General features: G+C 47.8%; 2 protein-coding genes across 3 annotated transcripts in view; one reads left to right on the forward strand and one right to left on the reverse strand.

Annotated features, from left to right (window-relative positions):
• The window catches only part of TXNL4A (thioredoxin like 4A), a 42,210-nt gene extending 24,822 nt beyond the window's left edge, over positions 1 to 17,388 (reverse strand). For both annotated transcript variants that reach the window (XM_055125988.1, XM_055125986.1), the window contains exon 1: positions 17,301 to 17,388. The gene's annotated coding sequence lies outside the window, so the exon portion shown is untranslated. The remainder of the gene's footprint in view (positions 1 to 17,300) is intronic.
• On the forward strand, positions 100 to 16,456 carry LOC129402007 (probable 2-ketogluconate reductase). The gene is made up of 6 exons (XM_055125984.1): positions 100 to 198; positions 7,573 to 7,957; positions 8,568 to 8,739; positions 10,637 to 10,815; positions 11,906 to 12,002; positions 16,149 to 16,456. Exons 2-6 carry the CDS (start codon positions 7,576 to 7,578, stop codon positions 16,303 to 16,305), a joined length of 987 nt encoding a protein of 328 aa, XP_054981959.1. The 5' UTR covers positions 100 to 198; positions 7,573 to 7,575; the 3' UTR covers positions 16,306 to 16,456.
• Positions 17,389 to 17,433: the final 45 nt, after the last annotated feature.

The following is a 17,433-nucleotide window of genomic DNA, read 5'->3' on the forward strand; positions in this document are numbered from 1 at the left end:
GGGGGCGGGGCCGGGCGAGGGCGGGGCTGGGAGCGAGGGTGGGGCGGGGCTAGGGAGGCCGAGTGGGCGGGGCAGGGCGGGCCGGGGGCGGGGCGTGGTTCCGGTTGGTGCCTAGTGGCGTCTAGGCCCTGGGCTGGAGCACTTTTATTCCACCTGTCAGAGCGACATCCAGGACTGAATCAGGAGTTTCTTCCGAAGGTAAGTGTGTCCCCAGAAGGTCGTGAACGGGGCTCTTTCATGCGGGTGATGGTGACCTCCGATCTCACGTGGCGCGGGCGCTGCATAGCGTAAGAGCCAGGGGTAAGCCCTGAGCACCTTTGCCCCGCCAAAGTAAGTACGCTGCTTAGGCATAGGATGTTCTTGTGCGGGGCTCGGGAAATTACTCAGGGTAGTTGCTTCAAGAGGGACTTGGTGCTTGGAGGATAGGCTGGGAGAGAAATGTTTTCTTTATGCACTATGTACTGTTGTGTAACTGAGGGTCGGGGGGCTCCCGAGGAGTATTCAGGGCGCCCTGCCACTCCCAGGGAATCTCAGTTCAAAGGTCTGAGAGTGTGGCGCTGCATGGGCCTGTGTTGCTGGGTGTTCCCAGATCACCCCAGCAGAGCTGGGACCCTCCAGGCTTCTACCTTGCAAGGCTGTGGGACCCCATGGTGCTTGGTCAGTTGCACCTTAACCCCTGCACTGCCCCCCCCCCCCCCCACTGCCTGATCAGTTACCTCTCTTTCATGCCTTTAGCACCTGGGGAAAGGCTGAAGGCTGGTTGGAAAATAATCCAACCCAGCGCTCCTACAGTCTGTCCCCAGGCCTTTATTCTGCCAGTGTAGGGCTTCTGCACTCCCGAGTCCCTCTCCAGGTGACTGCTGGGCACTGGGAGGGGTGTGCTTCACTTTGTTTTCCTTGGGTCCTGTGGAAAACCAGAGCATGCAGTTTCTTTAAATCATTCCATCCAGGCGATTTGTTTTCAGTTTGGTTTAATGGAAAGATTCCTTTCATTGGTGGGAAGGGTTGGGGCCAACCTGGCAGTGCTCAGAACTCAGTTCTGGCTGTGCTTGGGGGCCTGTTTGCAGTGTTGGGGATTGTAAAAAACTAAAGCACGCCGAAGGGCGTGTGCACTCGCGGGCTCTCCAGGTGGAGAGTGGCTGTCTCACCATCCGTGTTCAGTGCTCTGGAACTGCTGTGTATGGGCTGGATCGGGACAGCTGTTGGCCAAGGACAGGCGAAGGAAGAACGAGGACCAAGCTGGTTGCTGATTAGTTACCATTTATTCAATCTTCCATCTTTCTCTCATCTCCCACACTCCTAGCTCTGTCCTCTCTCTGGATCTACTGCAGCCTCGATTCTCCTCTTCACTAGTCTCTCCCCCTACTTGTCTCTCCTCACCTTGCCCTCTAGGCTACACACAGCCAGGTAGCAAAAGCAACATAAGAAAGCCCTTCCTGAGGGCTGGGCATTCCAAAGCCCTTACTGACTGCCATAGGCAAAATACCTCTTAAGGGGTTTTTCTCCTTTCCTTAGTCCAAACACTCATTAACATCTTAATACTAGTTATTTTTGTATGGACATAGCAAGAGATACATTGAGGCTTGTAAAGCTGCTCTCCTGGCAACATCTTGCCACAGACTCAGACTACAGCACTCAGGCCAGATTAATCATTCCTAACCCTAGCAGGGTCCGAATCTAGTTATCACTGTTTGGTTCATGACAGCATTTGTCCATAACCATCTCTTAACTTATAGTTAAACATTAGGCCAGGCCCATCTCGATGCCAGGGTAGCATACAACTGACCGCTTGCCCTGGTCCGTCCCGTCCCTTGTTGGGACCCTGCTTTTGGGGGTGCTAAAAAGTAAGGTCAGCTGAGGCTTAGGTTGAGAGAACAGATGCCCAGGAGGAAAATATCATGTAGAGTCAAATGACTCCCAGGTTACAAAGCATAGCATTTGCTAAGTCTTCCTGTGTCCAGACAAAAAGGACTTGCTCTGAATAAACTATGCAAAGGGCTCAAGGAGAAGAGAAACACAATATATACAAGTCAACAGAACGCTAAGAAAGAAGCTATAAATAAACAGAGGAATGGGAACACTATGATGGAAGTAACCCAATAAACCTAAACTTTCAGAGGCTATGTTATCCTATAGGGGATGGAACCTGGGGATCATGCAGGGCCTTACCCTGGTCCCACCTGCAAACCTTCCTGTGCCCAGTCCTTGGCATCGCACTGGCAATGGCTGATGGCGGATCTGACCTCTGTCCCTGCCCTTTGCCTGTGACTAGAAATAAAGTTGGGAGTGTGGAGGACAGAACCAGAGGAGGGTTGGGTGGGGAGGGAGCTCGGGGTCTTCCTCCAGGGGCTGCTTCCTTTACTCCCATCATGATTCTGACCCTCCTTCCTCTTGTGTAGCCTGAGTCTTGAGGAAATCCATGACAGTCGACTGTCAAAAACAGTCGACAGCAACCGTGTGAAGGACAGCAATCATTACTGTTCTCTCTCCCTTTAGAAGGAGCCACACCCAGAAAAGCTTGACTGAATCTGGGGTTCCCGGTGCAACGTCTATACTCACCTCTGATCCACCTCCTGGACCTAGGTCACCTTCTTTCCTAGGCCAGGGAGATGTCCAAAGTGCAGCAGATAGGACCTTGCCTCCTCTGCAAAGCTAAATTCACTTTTTTTTTTTTTTGGTTTTTGGGTCACACCTGGCGATGCACAGGGGTTACTCCTGGCTCATGCACTCAGGAATTACTCCTGGCGGTGCTCAGGGGACCATATGGGATGCTGGGAATTGAACCCAGGTCGGCCGAGTGCAAGGCAAACGCCCTCCCCGCTGTGCTATCACTCCAGCCCCTCACATCTTTTCTTTTATCTTTTCTTTTTTGATTTGGTGCCACACATGGCAGTGATCTGGGCTTACTCCTGGCTCTAGTTCAGGGATCACTTTTGGTGGGGTTTGACCATATGGAGTGCTGGGATCAAACCAGGGTCAGTTGTGTGCAAGGCAAGAGTTAACTTCTATACTATGTCTGCGGCCCTAACCTCGCATCTGATCTGGAAAATGCTTTTGTAATTGCTTATTTAAATGCCAGCAGGACAACATGTGTAGTATGTACTGTGTGGAAGGTTTGTTTTATCCACTCCAATCCCTTTGCTGCTGCTGTTGCGATGACATACTCTTGGCTGTGCTGTGGCGTGTGTCACTGTGCTTTCATGACCATGGTGCTCTGGAGCTAGGACACCTATCACAGTGCCAGGAGCTGTTGGTTCTGCACTCAGCACATCCAGGAAGCCTGAGATCCTAACTCACCACCTCATGCTTCTAAGGCGTGTAGGTATGCTATGGGTCCCCCCCCCCCAAGGCCCTGAGCAAATTTTAAACATAATTAGTTAACACATGATTCAAAGATTTAAAAAATGCATTCATTAGCCCTCTCCCCTAACTCTATCTTCGGCTCTTCTTTTGCCACACCCAGTGGTGCTTAGACGTTTGTTTAGTCTTTGTGCTTGTGGGTTGCTCCTGGTGGTGGTGGAGGGATATGCCCTACTGGGGCACATGTGTAAAGAATGTGCCCAGCCCTTTGAGCTATTGATCACGCACCAAACCAGTTTGGTTGGTTGGTTGGTTGGTTGGTTTTAGGGGCACACCTGGCCCAAAATGCTCAGGTTTCTCCTGGCTCTGCACTCAGAAATTACTTCTGGTGTTGCTCGGAAGATCATATGGGATGCCAGAGATCAAATCTGGTCGGCTGCATGCAAGAGAAACACCCTACTCTCTGTACTATCACTTTGCCCCCCCTGCCTCCCCGCTCCCCAACTAGTTTTATTATCCATTGCTGCTTAACAAATTATCTGAAAATGTATCACTTCACTTGTCATCCCGTTATTCATCGATTTACTCGAGCGGGTGAGAGTAACGTCTCCATTCATCCCTGTCGCGTGCTAGTGTAGCCCAATGGTGTCTGTTCACTCCAGGAACATGAAGAGCCTCAAACTGTTTATTCAGGGTGTTGGTGAAGAAGTCTGACCATCTTGTAGGTGGGCGGCCACACGGTCTTTTGATGTTCCGTGGAATCCAGTCAGTAATAGCTCTAGTCCAGTGGTCATCTCTGAATTGCTTTACATGTCCGGCGATGCACAGGGGTTACTCCTGGCTCTTCACTCAGCAATTACTCCTGGCGATGCTCAAGGGACCATATAGGATGCTGGGATTAGAATCCGGGTCAGCTGCGTGCAAGGCAAATGCCCTACCCGCTGTGCTATCGTTCCAGCCCCTGGCCCATCTGATTTTTGATGCCTTGGCAAATGAGACAGCGTCCCTGATTCTTGATTGTTGACAGAAGTTGGAACTCTGGATTCCTTCTCTCACTTAGGTGGAACGTGATACTCCCAAGCATAGCTCTTTCGATTCCTCTTTGGGATACTCGAATAGCGTTCTCATCCTGTCTTCATAGGGCCCAGGTCTCGGAGGCATATGTTAGTGCAGGGAGAATGGTGGAGTTGAAAAGATGTGCCCAAAGCCAGAGGTTCTTCATCCTCTTAACAACTTCTTCGACGCTCTTGAAGGCGTTCCACTCTGCTCTCTTCCTCCTGCACAGCTCTGGCACCAAGTCGTTCCTCATGTTGAATTCTTGACCCAGGACACATAGCTGTTGCATTCGAAGATGTTCGTTCCATTGAGAGCAAATGGAACATCAGGGACTAGTTTGTTTTTCATGAACATTGTCTTGGTGAGATTCAGCTGCAGTCTGACCTTTCCACCCTCACAGTGGAAGTCTGCCAACATTTGTGCCACTTGGCTAATGTTTGATGTTATTAGTTCTAATAAATTAGTGTCATCAGCAAAGTGGAGGTGGTGTAGTTGCTGACCGTCTATCTTCACTCCCATTCCAGTCATTGCATGATGTTCTCAAGGGTAGCACTGAAGAGTTTTGGTGAAACGGTGTCACCCCGTCGAACCCCTCTCTTTATGTCGATGAACACTTCTTTGTAGAATGGTGAGATCCTGATGGTGAATCGTAATACATTTTGAGGAGGATCTTGATATACTAAGTTTGAATGCCCTGTTTGGCTAGGGCTCCGATGATTGCTTCAGTCTCAACAGAATCAAAGTCCTTCTTTAAATAGATAAATGTTAGACAGAGCGGTATCTTGAACTCTTGCGAGACCTCAGTGAGCTTGGTCACCATGTGGATATGGTCAATGGTGCTGAATCCTTTTTGGAACCCAGCTTGCTCGAGTGATTGTCCTTCGCCTAGTGTTCTGTCAATCCTATTCAGGATGACTCGAGTGAATAACTTGTAGACAACGGACAAGAGGCAGATCGGGCGATAGTTGCCAATGTCGTGGATGTCTCCCTTCTTGTATAACAGGATGGTCCTGCTGGTTTTCCATTGGGATGGAACTTTGCATTCAGACAGGTAGCGTGTGAGGAGCTGAGCCAGTGTATTGATGAGTACTGGCGGCAGATTCTTCAGGTGTTCGGGTCTGATCTTGTCTGGACTGGGTGCTGTACGTGTCTTTACCAACAAAATGGCATGTCGGATTTCAGAAGGGAGAATGCTGGGAATGACATATCCATCCTGCGGAATTTGGTATGTGGGCAGGTGGACTTGGCTTTCAAAGAGATCTGAGTAGAAGTCGTGGATAACCTTTTCCATTGTCCTTCTGGAAGATGTGATAGATCCATCAGGATATCAGAGGACAGTTGGGTGTTGTGAATACTTTTTCTGGCTTCTGCTGCATCAGTCAACACTGCTTCTCTTCTCTTTGAGGTCTTCCTTTATCGCTTCTCTGCACAGCTTTGTGAGCTCAGATGTTAGCTTGTGATTGCCTGAGGCTCACGCCAGACCACGTTCGAGAATAAGCTCAAGAGTTTCTGAAGACAGGCGACTTTTTGTGGCTTTCTCTCTCTTTGCATTCCTCGCACAATCATGGAGGTGTTGAATCAGCCGATCGTATTCCTCGTTGATGTTGTCAACAATAGCATCTTCCCATGTTGCTGCAGTAGTGCTAAAGAGCTCCCAGTTGGTGGTCATTATGGGAGTTCTCTTCTTAAACTTTACAGCCCTTTTTCCTCCCTCTGTGAAGTAGAATTTCGCATGAAGGAGATGGTGGTCTGATCCCGTTTGAAATTTTGGGACAATAGCGACATCGGTCAAGCAAAACCTCGATTGAGTATGATGTGGTCAATTTAATTGTGGAAGTGTCCACCGGGAGACTCCTATGTTCAACGTTCAGATCTGAAAATGTGGTGATTGAAAATAAAAATAACTTTATATGTTGCAGGTCTTGGGTCAGGAATCCCAAGGGATTTGCATGGTGGTTCATGAGACTTTCATCAAGGTGCTGGCCCAGGAATGGCCCCAGCAGACTCATGATCCAGTGGCCTCCTGGATCTGCTGTCCAGCACACTCTTGCCAATCTTTGCCCAGGGCACCTCTGCTGCCAACACTAAGAAAGGTGGACATCAGCTGCATATGCAGGGGTGTGCTGGGATGAACAGCAGAGAAGAGGCTAGCACAGCTGCAGGACGGAAATAAGACTAAAATAGGGGAAGGGTCTAGATGAAGATATCAGTGTTGTGGGGTCACAACTGATAGACCACCAGAGCCGAATTAAGAATTTAGAGGAGTTTGGGGCTGGAGCGATAGCACAGCAGGTAGAGCATTTGCCTCGCATGTGGCGACCTGGGTTCGTTTCCCAGCATCCCATATGGTCCCCTGAGCACCACCAGGGGTAATTCCTGAGTGCAGAGCTAGGAGTAACTCCTGTGCATCCCCGGGTGTAACCCAAAAAGAAAAAAAAAATTTGGAGGAGTCTTTATACCAGCTAGTGGGCTGTCTGCCCAAATAAGAGCAGCAGCTTCAAGTAGAAGCATTGCTCTTTTATTAGGAAAAACCTCCTGGTGCCTTAAGTACTTTTGTAAGCATCTGCAAAATTTGGTTCGCTCATTGGTCTTACATCCTGGTACCCAGTAAGTTCATGCAAATGCAGCAAAGCAAGCATTATTACAGAGAAAGAAAACGTGGTTACAGCAAGAGTCCACAAAGCAGTCATCTTTAACCATATCCCTTTAGAACCCTAGCCTACTGTTCCTCTTTGCAATCCGTCCTGGGCTTTCAGACCCTTGTGGGAAGTTCTGTGTACTTAAGGAATGACACAGTTAAATCAGCTAAAAAAAAATGAACTAAAAATCCAAACTTCTTGTTTTTTCCTTTCAATCTCCTCTTTACAAGAGCATTGGGTCTATGCCTGTTAGGATTTATAGGAAATTAAAGGACCCGAGATGCTCTGTGCCCATGTGTGTTTGCAGATCTGGGGTGCGGGGTATGGGGGTGCAAATAAAAAGGGCTGGTGTGGGGGCTGGAGCGATAGCACAGCGTGTAGGGCGTTTGCCTTGCATGCGGCCTACCCGGGTTCAATTCCCAGCATCCCATATGGTCCCCTGAGCACCGCTAGTTGTTAATTCCTGAGTGCATGAGTCAGGAGTAACCCCTGTGCATCACCAGGTGTTACCCAAAAAACAAAAAAAAAAAGGGGGGGGCTGGTGTGTAGAAGCAGAAATTGTGTTTGTCTTCCACAGGACATGGGGGACCAAGACCTCCCAAGTGTGCTGGTGTCTGAATTTGAAGGATCGAATGGCATTAATGAGGATTATGCTGTGGAGCTACGGAAGTACTTTCATCTCATAACCATGCAGGAATTTTTAGAAAATAAGTTACAGCTTGGTAAAAAAATCCAAGCTGTTTATATCTGGAAGGGAAGGCCAGCCATCAGTCAGGAGCTTCTGCAGGACTTGCCATCCTTGAAGATCATTGCCAGCGCTGGCGTGGGCCTCGACCACCTGGATCTGAACCTCATCGCCAACTTTGGTGTGCGGTTGGCCAACACCCCCCATGTCGTTTCCAGCCCCACAGCGGACATGGCGATGGCCTTGCTGCTGGCCGCAGCCCGTAGAGTGGTGGAAGGTAATAGCTGTAATAGCTGCTGTGCAGAGATCTGGCATTTCACAACTTGTCCAGGGTAATCCTGGCTCTTGGGTCCTTCTGGGTCTGGGATCCAGGGTGGCTCTGTCCTCAGCCCTATTTCTCCCAGCAAGAGTAACCACTTGGCAGTGGAGACTGAGTGGCTGGCAGGAGCTCCAGCACTGCCCTGGGCTCAGGGGTTCCAGCTACACTGCCTGAGGCACCAGCATCATGTGCTTCCCTGGGCTTGGCTCTTCTCCCACAACCCCCAGGCTGTCCTTGGAAGCCAGGCAGGTGCAGGCTCTGTCCTCCCCAGGGGTCACCTAAGGAGACCAGGGCAGAAACAGGATTGGCTTTACACACACACACACACACACACACACACACACACACACACACACACACACCAGTGTTCAGGTCACCAGGAATCTGCTGGTGTGAAGCTTCCTCCAGGAAGCTGGTATGGGCAGGGAAAACCACTGTAACCCTCTCACTCTAACGTCTGCTGTCAGAGATGCCATGTGTCCAGCCCACTTCAGGCACTCTGTCACTAATTGCTCTGCCCTCTTACTTTGTAACTTAGTTACTTTGTAACTAACCTGCTCTGTTCCAGGTCACCAGCTGGCCATCTCACCGGATTCAAAGAAACTCTCTGTGGATATTCTGGGTGAAAGAGTGACAGGGGCCACTCTAGGTATTGTTGGCATGGGTGCCATTGGCTACAAGATCGCTCAGAGGGCCAGAGGGTTCGAAATGAAGATTCTGTACCACAACAGGAAACGCAGGTACCATTAGCAAGGTGGAGCCACACCTTAGATATGGCATGGATATGTTCTCACTTCACTTTCCTAAGACATCCACCAACTCGTTGTCTAAACAGGACTGATGGCTAAGAAGAATTATGTTGTTCATTTGATTGATTACGCAGGAAAAGTGTCTGTAACTTTTAGTTGTGGTTTGTTTTGTTTTGGGGTTATACCTAGTGGTGCTCAGGGCTTACTCATGGCTCTACACTCAGGGATCACTCCTGGTGGACTCGGGGAACCATAAAGGGTACCAAGAATCTAACCTGGGTCAGTCACATGCAAGGCAAGGGCCCTGCCCATTATACTATTTCTCCGGCACAGCTTTAACTTCTTTTCATGAAGAAAAGAAGTTTTAGGTCAGGGATGTTGTTTAGTGGGAGAGCACATTCCTTGCTTGTGTGAGACCCAGGGTTTGATCCCTGGCACTGAAAATAGAAAAGGAAAGTAGAAAGGAGAAAGAATTTGGGGAGCTTCCCTATCTATGCTCAGGAGCTGGGGCCACTGCTGGTGATCCTGGGCCTCACAGTGCTGCAGTTGGCATTACAGTACTACCTTGGAATACAGGACACACTGGGCAATGCTGGGGACCAGACTATGCCAGAGCTTAATTCGGGTCTCATGCATGCAAACCGCTGTCCCTAGTTGAGCCATTTCCCTGGCTCCAAGAAAAGAGGTTTTGACTCACCTACAACTGTGGGGTTTTTTTTTCCTTTTTGGTCACACCCGGCAATGCACTCCTGGCGGTGCTTGGGGGACCATATGGGATGCTGGGAATCATCCACTGTACTATCGCTCCAGTCCCACAATTATGTTTTTTTAATTTTGTAACTGATGTTTTTGTGAGCTGGGGATTGAAGTTGGGGTTTCACATTTGCAGAGCGAGCTCCCTGACACTAAGCCACATCCTTGATGTTAAAGCGATTCATTTCCACACCCACCAAGCACTGCCACTGGTGTCTCTGAGATAGCTAAACACTTGCCCATTCAGTTCTAGGGACAAAACTCGCTTCCTCTCTGGTGAGACTCCTATGTCCACATGTGTTGGGTCTCAGGCCCAGAGCTAGTAATCAGACTCCCAGAAGGCATTGGACTCTGTCTCCTATGATGTTCCCCTCTCTGGGGACCATGTTTGCAGTAGGAATGGGGGAGGCCTAGGTGATTCTCACAGCTACAGTGGCCTTGAAGCAAACAGTGTCCTCCAGGATGGTACTCATTAGGAGGGGTGTGGGCCATTGGTCCTCCTCCAGGTAGCCCCAGCCAAGACATTCAGGAAAGATGCCCAGAATTTGTATTTATGTTCTATTGTTGCGGTGGTCATACCTATCAGTACTTTAAAGTGATGCCGTGCCAGGGATAGAACCATGGGACTTGTATGGACAAGGCATGTGCTTGACTGAACACCTCAGCCCAGAATTTGTAATATTTTTATTCCAAGTGTGTATGGCAGTGATTGGAATCAGGCCTGGAATACTCTGAGTGAGACATAAGATTGGACCTCAGATCCTCTCATTTTGCACCAGACCTGGCATGGTTCCTCTGTTAGCCTTCTTGTGTTTGATATGTTTCCTGGGGACTGTTATTCACCCACACTCATGGGAACAGGTTAGATGTCTAGACGTGGACTCAGACATAAGCAGATATAGCATGGCCCTGGGGCTCAGTCTGATGTGAGTCCTGCAGTCACCAGGCTGACATACATGATGTCTGACACACCTGAAGACATCATGCCCGCAGAGGCAAAGTATTTCCTGGTTTCAGGGTCCGGCTACCTCCTGGGTCTACCTTACTCAGTTTATAACTTCCCTCAGAGTTCTCTCTGGGGCTACTGTGTGAATTTCTATAAGCAGTGAGTGCTTCTTCCTTATTCTTTTCGCAGGGCACTGGAGGAAGAGGAAGCTGTTGGGGCCACATACTGCAAGAAGTTGGATGACTTGCTTCAACAGTCAGACTTTGTGATGTTAGCCTTGAACTTAACACCAGAGACCCAGAAGATGATTGGGCAGAAGGAGCTAGGGATGATGAAGCCCACGGCCATTCTTATCAATGTGGGCAGAGGTACCACTGTGCGCACATGAGTGTACATGCTGCAGGTGTGCATGCAGCAGGTGTGCTTTAAAGCATGTATGTGTGGTATGTGATGGAGGTGTGCATGGTGCAGGTATATACATACAGATGTATTTGTGTGGCAGGTGTATGTGTTATGGGTGTGATTGTGCAGGTGCGTTATGTGACAGGTGTTATATTGCAGGTGAGTGTACATAGGTGTATATGTCACAGGTTTGAATGTACAGCTGCACTTGTGTGAGAGGTGTACATGTTCAGGTGTACATGCATAAGTACATGCATTGCAGCTGTGTATCTACATATGTACGGTGCAGATGTATATGTTGCAACATGTGTGCAGATATTATGTGTTGCATGTGTGTATAGACGTGTTGCCAGTGTGCATGTCTAGATGGTGCAGGTGTGCATGTACGTATGTACATGTTGCAAGTGTGCATGTACAGATGTATGTGTTGCAAGTGTGCACATATAGTGTATGTGTTGCAGGTGTGTATATATAGGTGTATATACATATGTGTATGTTGTAGATGTGCATGTCTGAGGCGAGGAAGCACTTAAAAGGTTCTTGGGAAACAAATACCTGGGGAAGGACCTGGACCAGGCTTCTCTGCAGAGACTCATGCATGCCAGGGCCACCTGTGTCCCCTTTGGGGCCACCCATGACCATGCAGCATAAAGCTGGTGCCTTGGTCAGCAGGCTCCTTGTTTGAAGTGAAGGAAAGGGACTTTCCTTGCATTGTTCAGAGGCACCTGTAGCATATTTAAAATGACAATCTGCAGCCTGAACCCTGAGGGCAATATTAGTCCAGGTTTGGACCACCTGGACTTGCACCCACTTGGTATTTTAAAAGTGGAGTGACCCTAGGAATGCCTCTGTTTCCTCTTCTGTACATGAATGTTGACTTTGCTGGTCATTGGGAGGTTCAGTGGGAAAGCTTATATATATGGCCCATGGAGGTTTCCTACTGCTTTTGTACTGACAATGAAATCAGTGCTTTGTCAGACCTTTGGCAAGCTGAAAGTGGGCTTGTATTACAAGGTACTGGAGATGATTCTGCATCAGGATTGTCTTCCAACCTAGGTCTGCTAATTGATCAAGAGGCCCTAGTGGAAGCTCTTCAGACTGGTGTTATTAAAGCAGCTGCATTGGATGTGACACACCCAGAGCCCCTGCCCAGGTGAGTAAACCAAACGAAGCCACAGCTCTCATACGTGCAGGGGTGGACCTACAGCCTCACAGAGGTAGGGTGTCCTCATGGCATAGTGTGCTCAGGCGCCTGACTTCAGGTGGCCAAGACTGAAAGAGAGGACCTGAGACAAGATGATCAAATGCAGTAGAAATTTTGAGGAAAGAAAGAGCATCTAGTGTTTGGGGAGTCCAGGAAAGATGAAGAACCTTCTTTTGTACTTTCTTCTTAACGTGGGGTGAGCACCTTGCATGGCTTCAAGGCACGCAAGCCAATAAGGTAAGGGATTGGGAAAGGCAGAGTTTGAGAGGGTGGTCTTCTGTGTGTCCTGGTGCATATCCTGGGTCCATTCGTCTGCATTTTCACAGAGGGAGTTTAAGATCATTATCTTTGTAAACCCTATTTTCTTCCTGTCCCTATACTGCTGTATCATTCAGACAATCTCTCATATGTGGTCCTTACACCGTCTTTCACATGGGGGTATTCCTCACTATCCCAGGTGGTTGGTTCTCAGATAATTGCATTCTTCCTTTGGCTGAATGGGGGTATTTTTCAGAACTTGGTATTGTTACTAGCTTCCCCCCAGTTAGCACTTTGGTGTTGCTTGGTGTTGCTGTCCTGTGTATTCCAAAAACGCACGCATTGGGTGGTCTTGCGCCGCTTCCCCCACCCCAGGGAGGTCCATGACGATGGGCAGATGAAGGAAAGAACGAGGGCAAGGTCGACTGGTGTCAGTTGCAGTTTATTCCAATCTCCTCTCCATTCTCCTCTGATTTTCCTGCTGCTTCTCTCTCTTTCTGGATCCCCGCCCACTCTTCCAGCCTAGTTGATACAGAAATCATGTAGGGTGGAGATACAAAGGTGGGGTTGAACATTAACAAATCAAAAAAGAGAGGAAAGGCCACTCCTTCAGGAGATTAACTCAAGGACAAAATCTCATCAAAGGAGATTACTCCAGGTTACTAGGAAAGTGGGATTCCATCCAGGGTGTGTTGCTTTCTTCTTTTCTCAGCTAGTAATCCAATTAAATAGTAGTAAAATTACTTCTAATATTTCTAACAATGTCATTTTATATGAGCACAGTAAGAGATATTATCAAGCTTAAAGTTTGGTTCTTCCTGAGGATATCTCACTATATATTCCAGACCACAGTCCTCAGGTCAGGTTAGTTTTCCTAACCCTAACATGGTCCTAATTTAGTTATTTCTTTTGGATCATGACAGAGTTTGTTCATGACCGTGCTCTTAACTTATAGTTAAGTATTATGGCGCTTGGCCTGGCCCATTTTGATGTCAGGATAGCTCACAGCTTGCCCTGGGTCCATTGAGTCCCTCGTTGGGACCCTGCTTTTGGGGTGCTAGGAACTAAGGGTAACTGAGGCTTAAGTTGAGAAAGCAAATGCCTGGGAGTGAAAATTATTCGGAGTCAATTAACTCCCAAGTTACAAAAGCATAATATTAACTGTCTTCCTGTGTCCATACAAAAAGGACATTGCTTTAAAGTAAACTATGCAAAAGACATAAGAAAGGCAATATTTAACTTAAATACAATTCAGTGTCCTTAGAAGAATCCAACCTTATAAGTTAACATAATTTAATTAGGGGGAAAAGGTGATTAACTGGTTGGGGAGGAGAGCACAGAAAAGAGGTTACAGATAAAGGAATGGGAGTGACAGGAGCACTGTGATGGGTGTAACCCTATAAACCTAAGCTCCCTGTGGCAAGGGAGAAAGGACAAACCACTGTAATCCTACACTGTCCTATGAATGGACTTGGAAACTGGGTGTTGTTGTTTGGGACATTGTACTTTGAGGCTACCCTCTGCAGGGAACCAGGCCATGTTGGCAGTGACTCTTGAGGTTCCTGTGCCCTAATGACCATGCTTTTAGTCCACCTGAAATTGCTACTCCTTCAGCTCTCTTTAAGCATCTGTGGAGCTATGAACTAGTTTTCATCTAACTAATTTCATCTAACTTCAAATCACTGTGATGATTTGAGCCACTTTCAGAACTAAAGCCCACCCTATTATTCACTAAACTTCTTTTTGTTTTTGGGTTGTTTTTTGGACCACACCTGGTGATGCTCTGGAGTTATTTTAGGCTCTGGACTCAGGAATTACTCCTGGCATCGCACAGGGGACCATATGGGATGCCAGGGATTGAACTCTGATTGGCCGTGTGCAAGGCAAGCTCCCTACCCATTGTATTATCACTCAGTGACTGAGTTTTGGTATTTGGTCTCCTTGTTCTGATTCTAGCTGGTAAGCAGTGTTTTCAGCTGAATGTTTGATGTTAAAGCCAATTTTAATATTTAACTTTATCAAATTGACTATACAATTACAATTTTTTTTAGGAAATTGAATTCTCTAGAACAAGGGTTTTCAGAATGTTATCTGGAGACCCTTTCTGTAGCCTGTGAAGCCCCCAGAAGATGTGAGTGATTTGGCACTCATGTTTTCTCACCCATGAAGCTAACAATGTGATGAGGTCTTCATTCTGCCATTGGTAAACTTGGGTTCCTGTATTGTCGCATTATTATATTGCTTTACACATAATTTTGTTTTGTTTTGTTTGGGGCCCAAACCTCGAGGTGCTCAGGGCTTACTCCTGGCTCTGCACTCAGGGATCACTCCTGGTGGGGCTCAGGGGACCATATGGGGTGCTGGGGATCAAATCTAGGTCAGCAGCATGCAAGACAATTGCTCCAACCCCCATTTTAATTTCTGACTGTGTTGCTTTGATAGATATAATCCATATAGACAAATGTTGTGGTTCTCAATTTTTATTTGTAGGGAGGTCATGAGACCAAAAATTTGAGAACCGCCAGTCGAAATAAAATAATAAAATAAATTACAAAGCATGAGCATTTTAGATAGTTGTCATCTGCTGTAGAAACCTACCTGGGCTCTCTGCAACCAGGGACATTAGCCCAGATGAACATCAAGTTCAGCCAGGCTGCCAGGGGGTGCTCAAGTTAGACAAGACAAGCATCCATGCCCCTGGAATACATCCTGATACAAAGTGGCCCATGGTGGCAGGAACAAAAGAGTTGAGCATATTGAGCTATTTGTTCCATGAACTGTCTGGTTTTGCTTAAAGCCCTGTAGGCAAGCAGGTACTCGTTAGGCATGTCCAAGGCTTAGTGGTACCAGTGGCCTGACAATTGCTATATTTGTCACGTGTGCCTCGAAGTGCTAAATGCCTGAAAGTCGGCCTTTCACCATACTAGCCATAGCTCATGTTGGCCAAGGCTGACCATGACATGGGTTTACTAGAGCACTGACGTGATTGATCAGCAGTAAGGAACTGTCAGTTGGAGCTAATGGGTAAGATGAATATAAAGAAGCAATAGCCTTCTCTCAAATCCTTCTTGTGTTTCCTTCCAGTTTGAGTACGTGCTTTCGCTCGACTATTGTTTATGTCTCAGCTCTCCTGATATAGATTGTGTTATTAGCTAGACATCATTTCCATTGGGATTATAACCTGAGGAGGCTTTAACTTATGTTCCAGAGACTGACTTTCACACTGGTATGTCAGGTGACTTTCAGTGTTGATGTGACAGCATGTGCCACGTGGATCATGCACAAGTCAGTCTCATATTACAGAGGGGCTTGCTGTGCCTTTTCAAGAGAATGGATCCTTTCTACCACAGATTTACTGAGGACCAGTGGTATTCTCAATGGCCACAATTCAGTTATGTAGGATTCAGTTACTGTTGCACAAAGTCTGTGGGACAAACCAGTCACTGTCAACACAGAGCCTTGCCCTGAGACTGGTGCCATCTGGTGGCAGCCCCTTCCCCTTCCTAAATGAGGACAAGAACATTTTCAGAAGAGCTTCATTCCTGCTGAGAGTGCCATGGGGTGTGCCCTACTTGTTTGGGTCCTGAGTGAGTACAGGCAGAGTGTGTTCAGACGGTAAGTGTCCCCAGGGAGCCTTGGAGTTTTGGAGTATATGGGACTGAAAGTAGCTGGGGATATATGTTGTTTGCTACACAACCTTCTTTCAACCTCAGTGACTTAATGTGAGGCCATCAGGCCCCTACAGACTTCCCCCTCTCAGGGAACCCTGGAACCGGAACAAAAAGCTAAAGAGGACCCACAAGTTTGCACTGTTCTCCACAACTAATGTCATTTCAGAGATCACCCTCTGCTGAGACTGGACAACGTCATTCTGACACCACACATAGGAAGTGCAACACATCAGGACAGATGGCAGATGATGGAAGAGATGGTGGAAAGCATCCAGGCTGCTCTCAGTGGCCATCCCATCCCGAATGAAGTACTGCTTCAGTGATCATGTGGCTGAGAATGCAGTGAGACCAGAGCACAAGGCATAAATAGGCATTTATGAGCACTATGCATTTGAAATGTTGAGTTCATGATATAGATCAATAATATGTTGACTGAAAAACTTTAAGAATAACAATATAGCTAACTGTTGATGAGTTCTTTTATTTTTATTTTTTTAGTCATAAATCTGGTATGTTCAAGGGTTAATCCTTACTCCACACTCAGGAATCACTCTTGGTGGGGCTTAGGGGACCATATGGGATGTCTCGGATTAAACTGGGTCTTCCTGCATGCAAGGCAAGCCCTCTACCCCTTTACTTCATTGCTCTGGCCCCTAAACCCTTTACTTACTGAGAATTATAAGGAAAAAATGCATTTGGTCATTCAGATATATATTTCATACATACTTGGTTTTCACCTCTGTCCCTGGCTCACAGCTTCTAGAACCCTTGGAATTTTGATGTGACTTCTGGAAAACAACTAAGGTTGGGGCTGGTTTCCTAGAGAACTAATGCAGAATAGAAGATAGGATTTGCCACGGGATAGAGAGGCTGGAGTTCCAGTTCAAGGTCTACATGGGTTTTGCAATAAAATCAGAGAAGAGGGATTTTCTAAGAGCACCCGGTTGTTGGGGACTCTAAGGTTCTGACAGTTCTGCTTGGAAGCATGGTTGTGTGCACCAAACTGCGAGCAAGCACACTAGACCAGGTCCACGAGGTCAGCTGTGTGAACCACCAGTTGCTGTCTTGCTTCCTGCCCTGTTTTTAATTTTTTGGCTACACCCAACAGTGCTCTGGGGACCCCACGGAGCGGCGGGGACTGAACCAGGCCGGCCATGTGCAAGGCAAGCACCATACCTGCTGTACCATCTCTCCAGCCTGCTTTCGGTCCTGTTAAACTCCGAGTTTATCAGTGAGTCTCACCATTTGAGTGCCACTCCCATCACTTTCACTCCGCCCTGAGCGCTCAGGGTGCCGCCCAGCCCTCAGTAGTACTCACTCACTCGCGCAGAAGCCACGCCTGCTTCCGTCTCAGCTTGTTTCCTCAGGGAAGGCGCTGCGGTGCTGCGGCCTGACTCGCTCCACTCAGCTGACGCGCCGGCGGCTGCCCAAACTTCTGCTGCAGTGTGACG

This window comes from Sorex araneus, chromosome 2, assembly GCF_027595985.1.
Source record: "Sorex araneus isolate mSorAra2 chromosome 2, mSorAra2.pri, whole genome shotgun sequence".
In the NCBI taxonomy this organism is placed as follows: domain Eukaryota; kingdom Metazoa; phylum Chordata; class Mammalia; order Eulipotyphla; family Soricidae; genus Sorex; species Sorex araneus.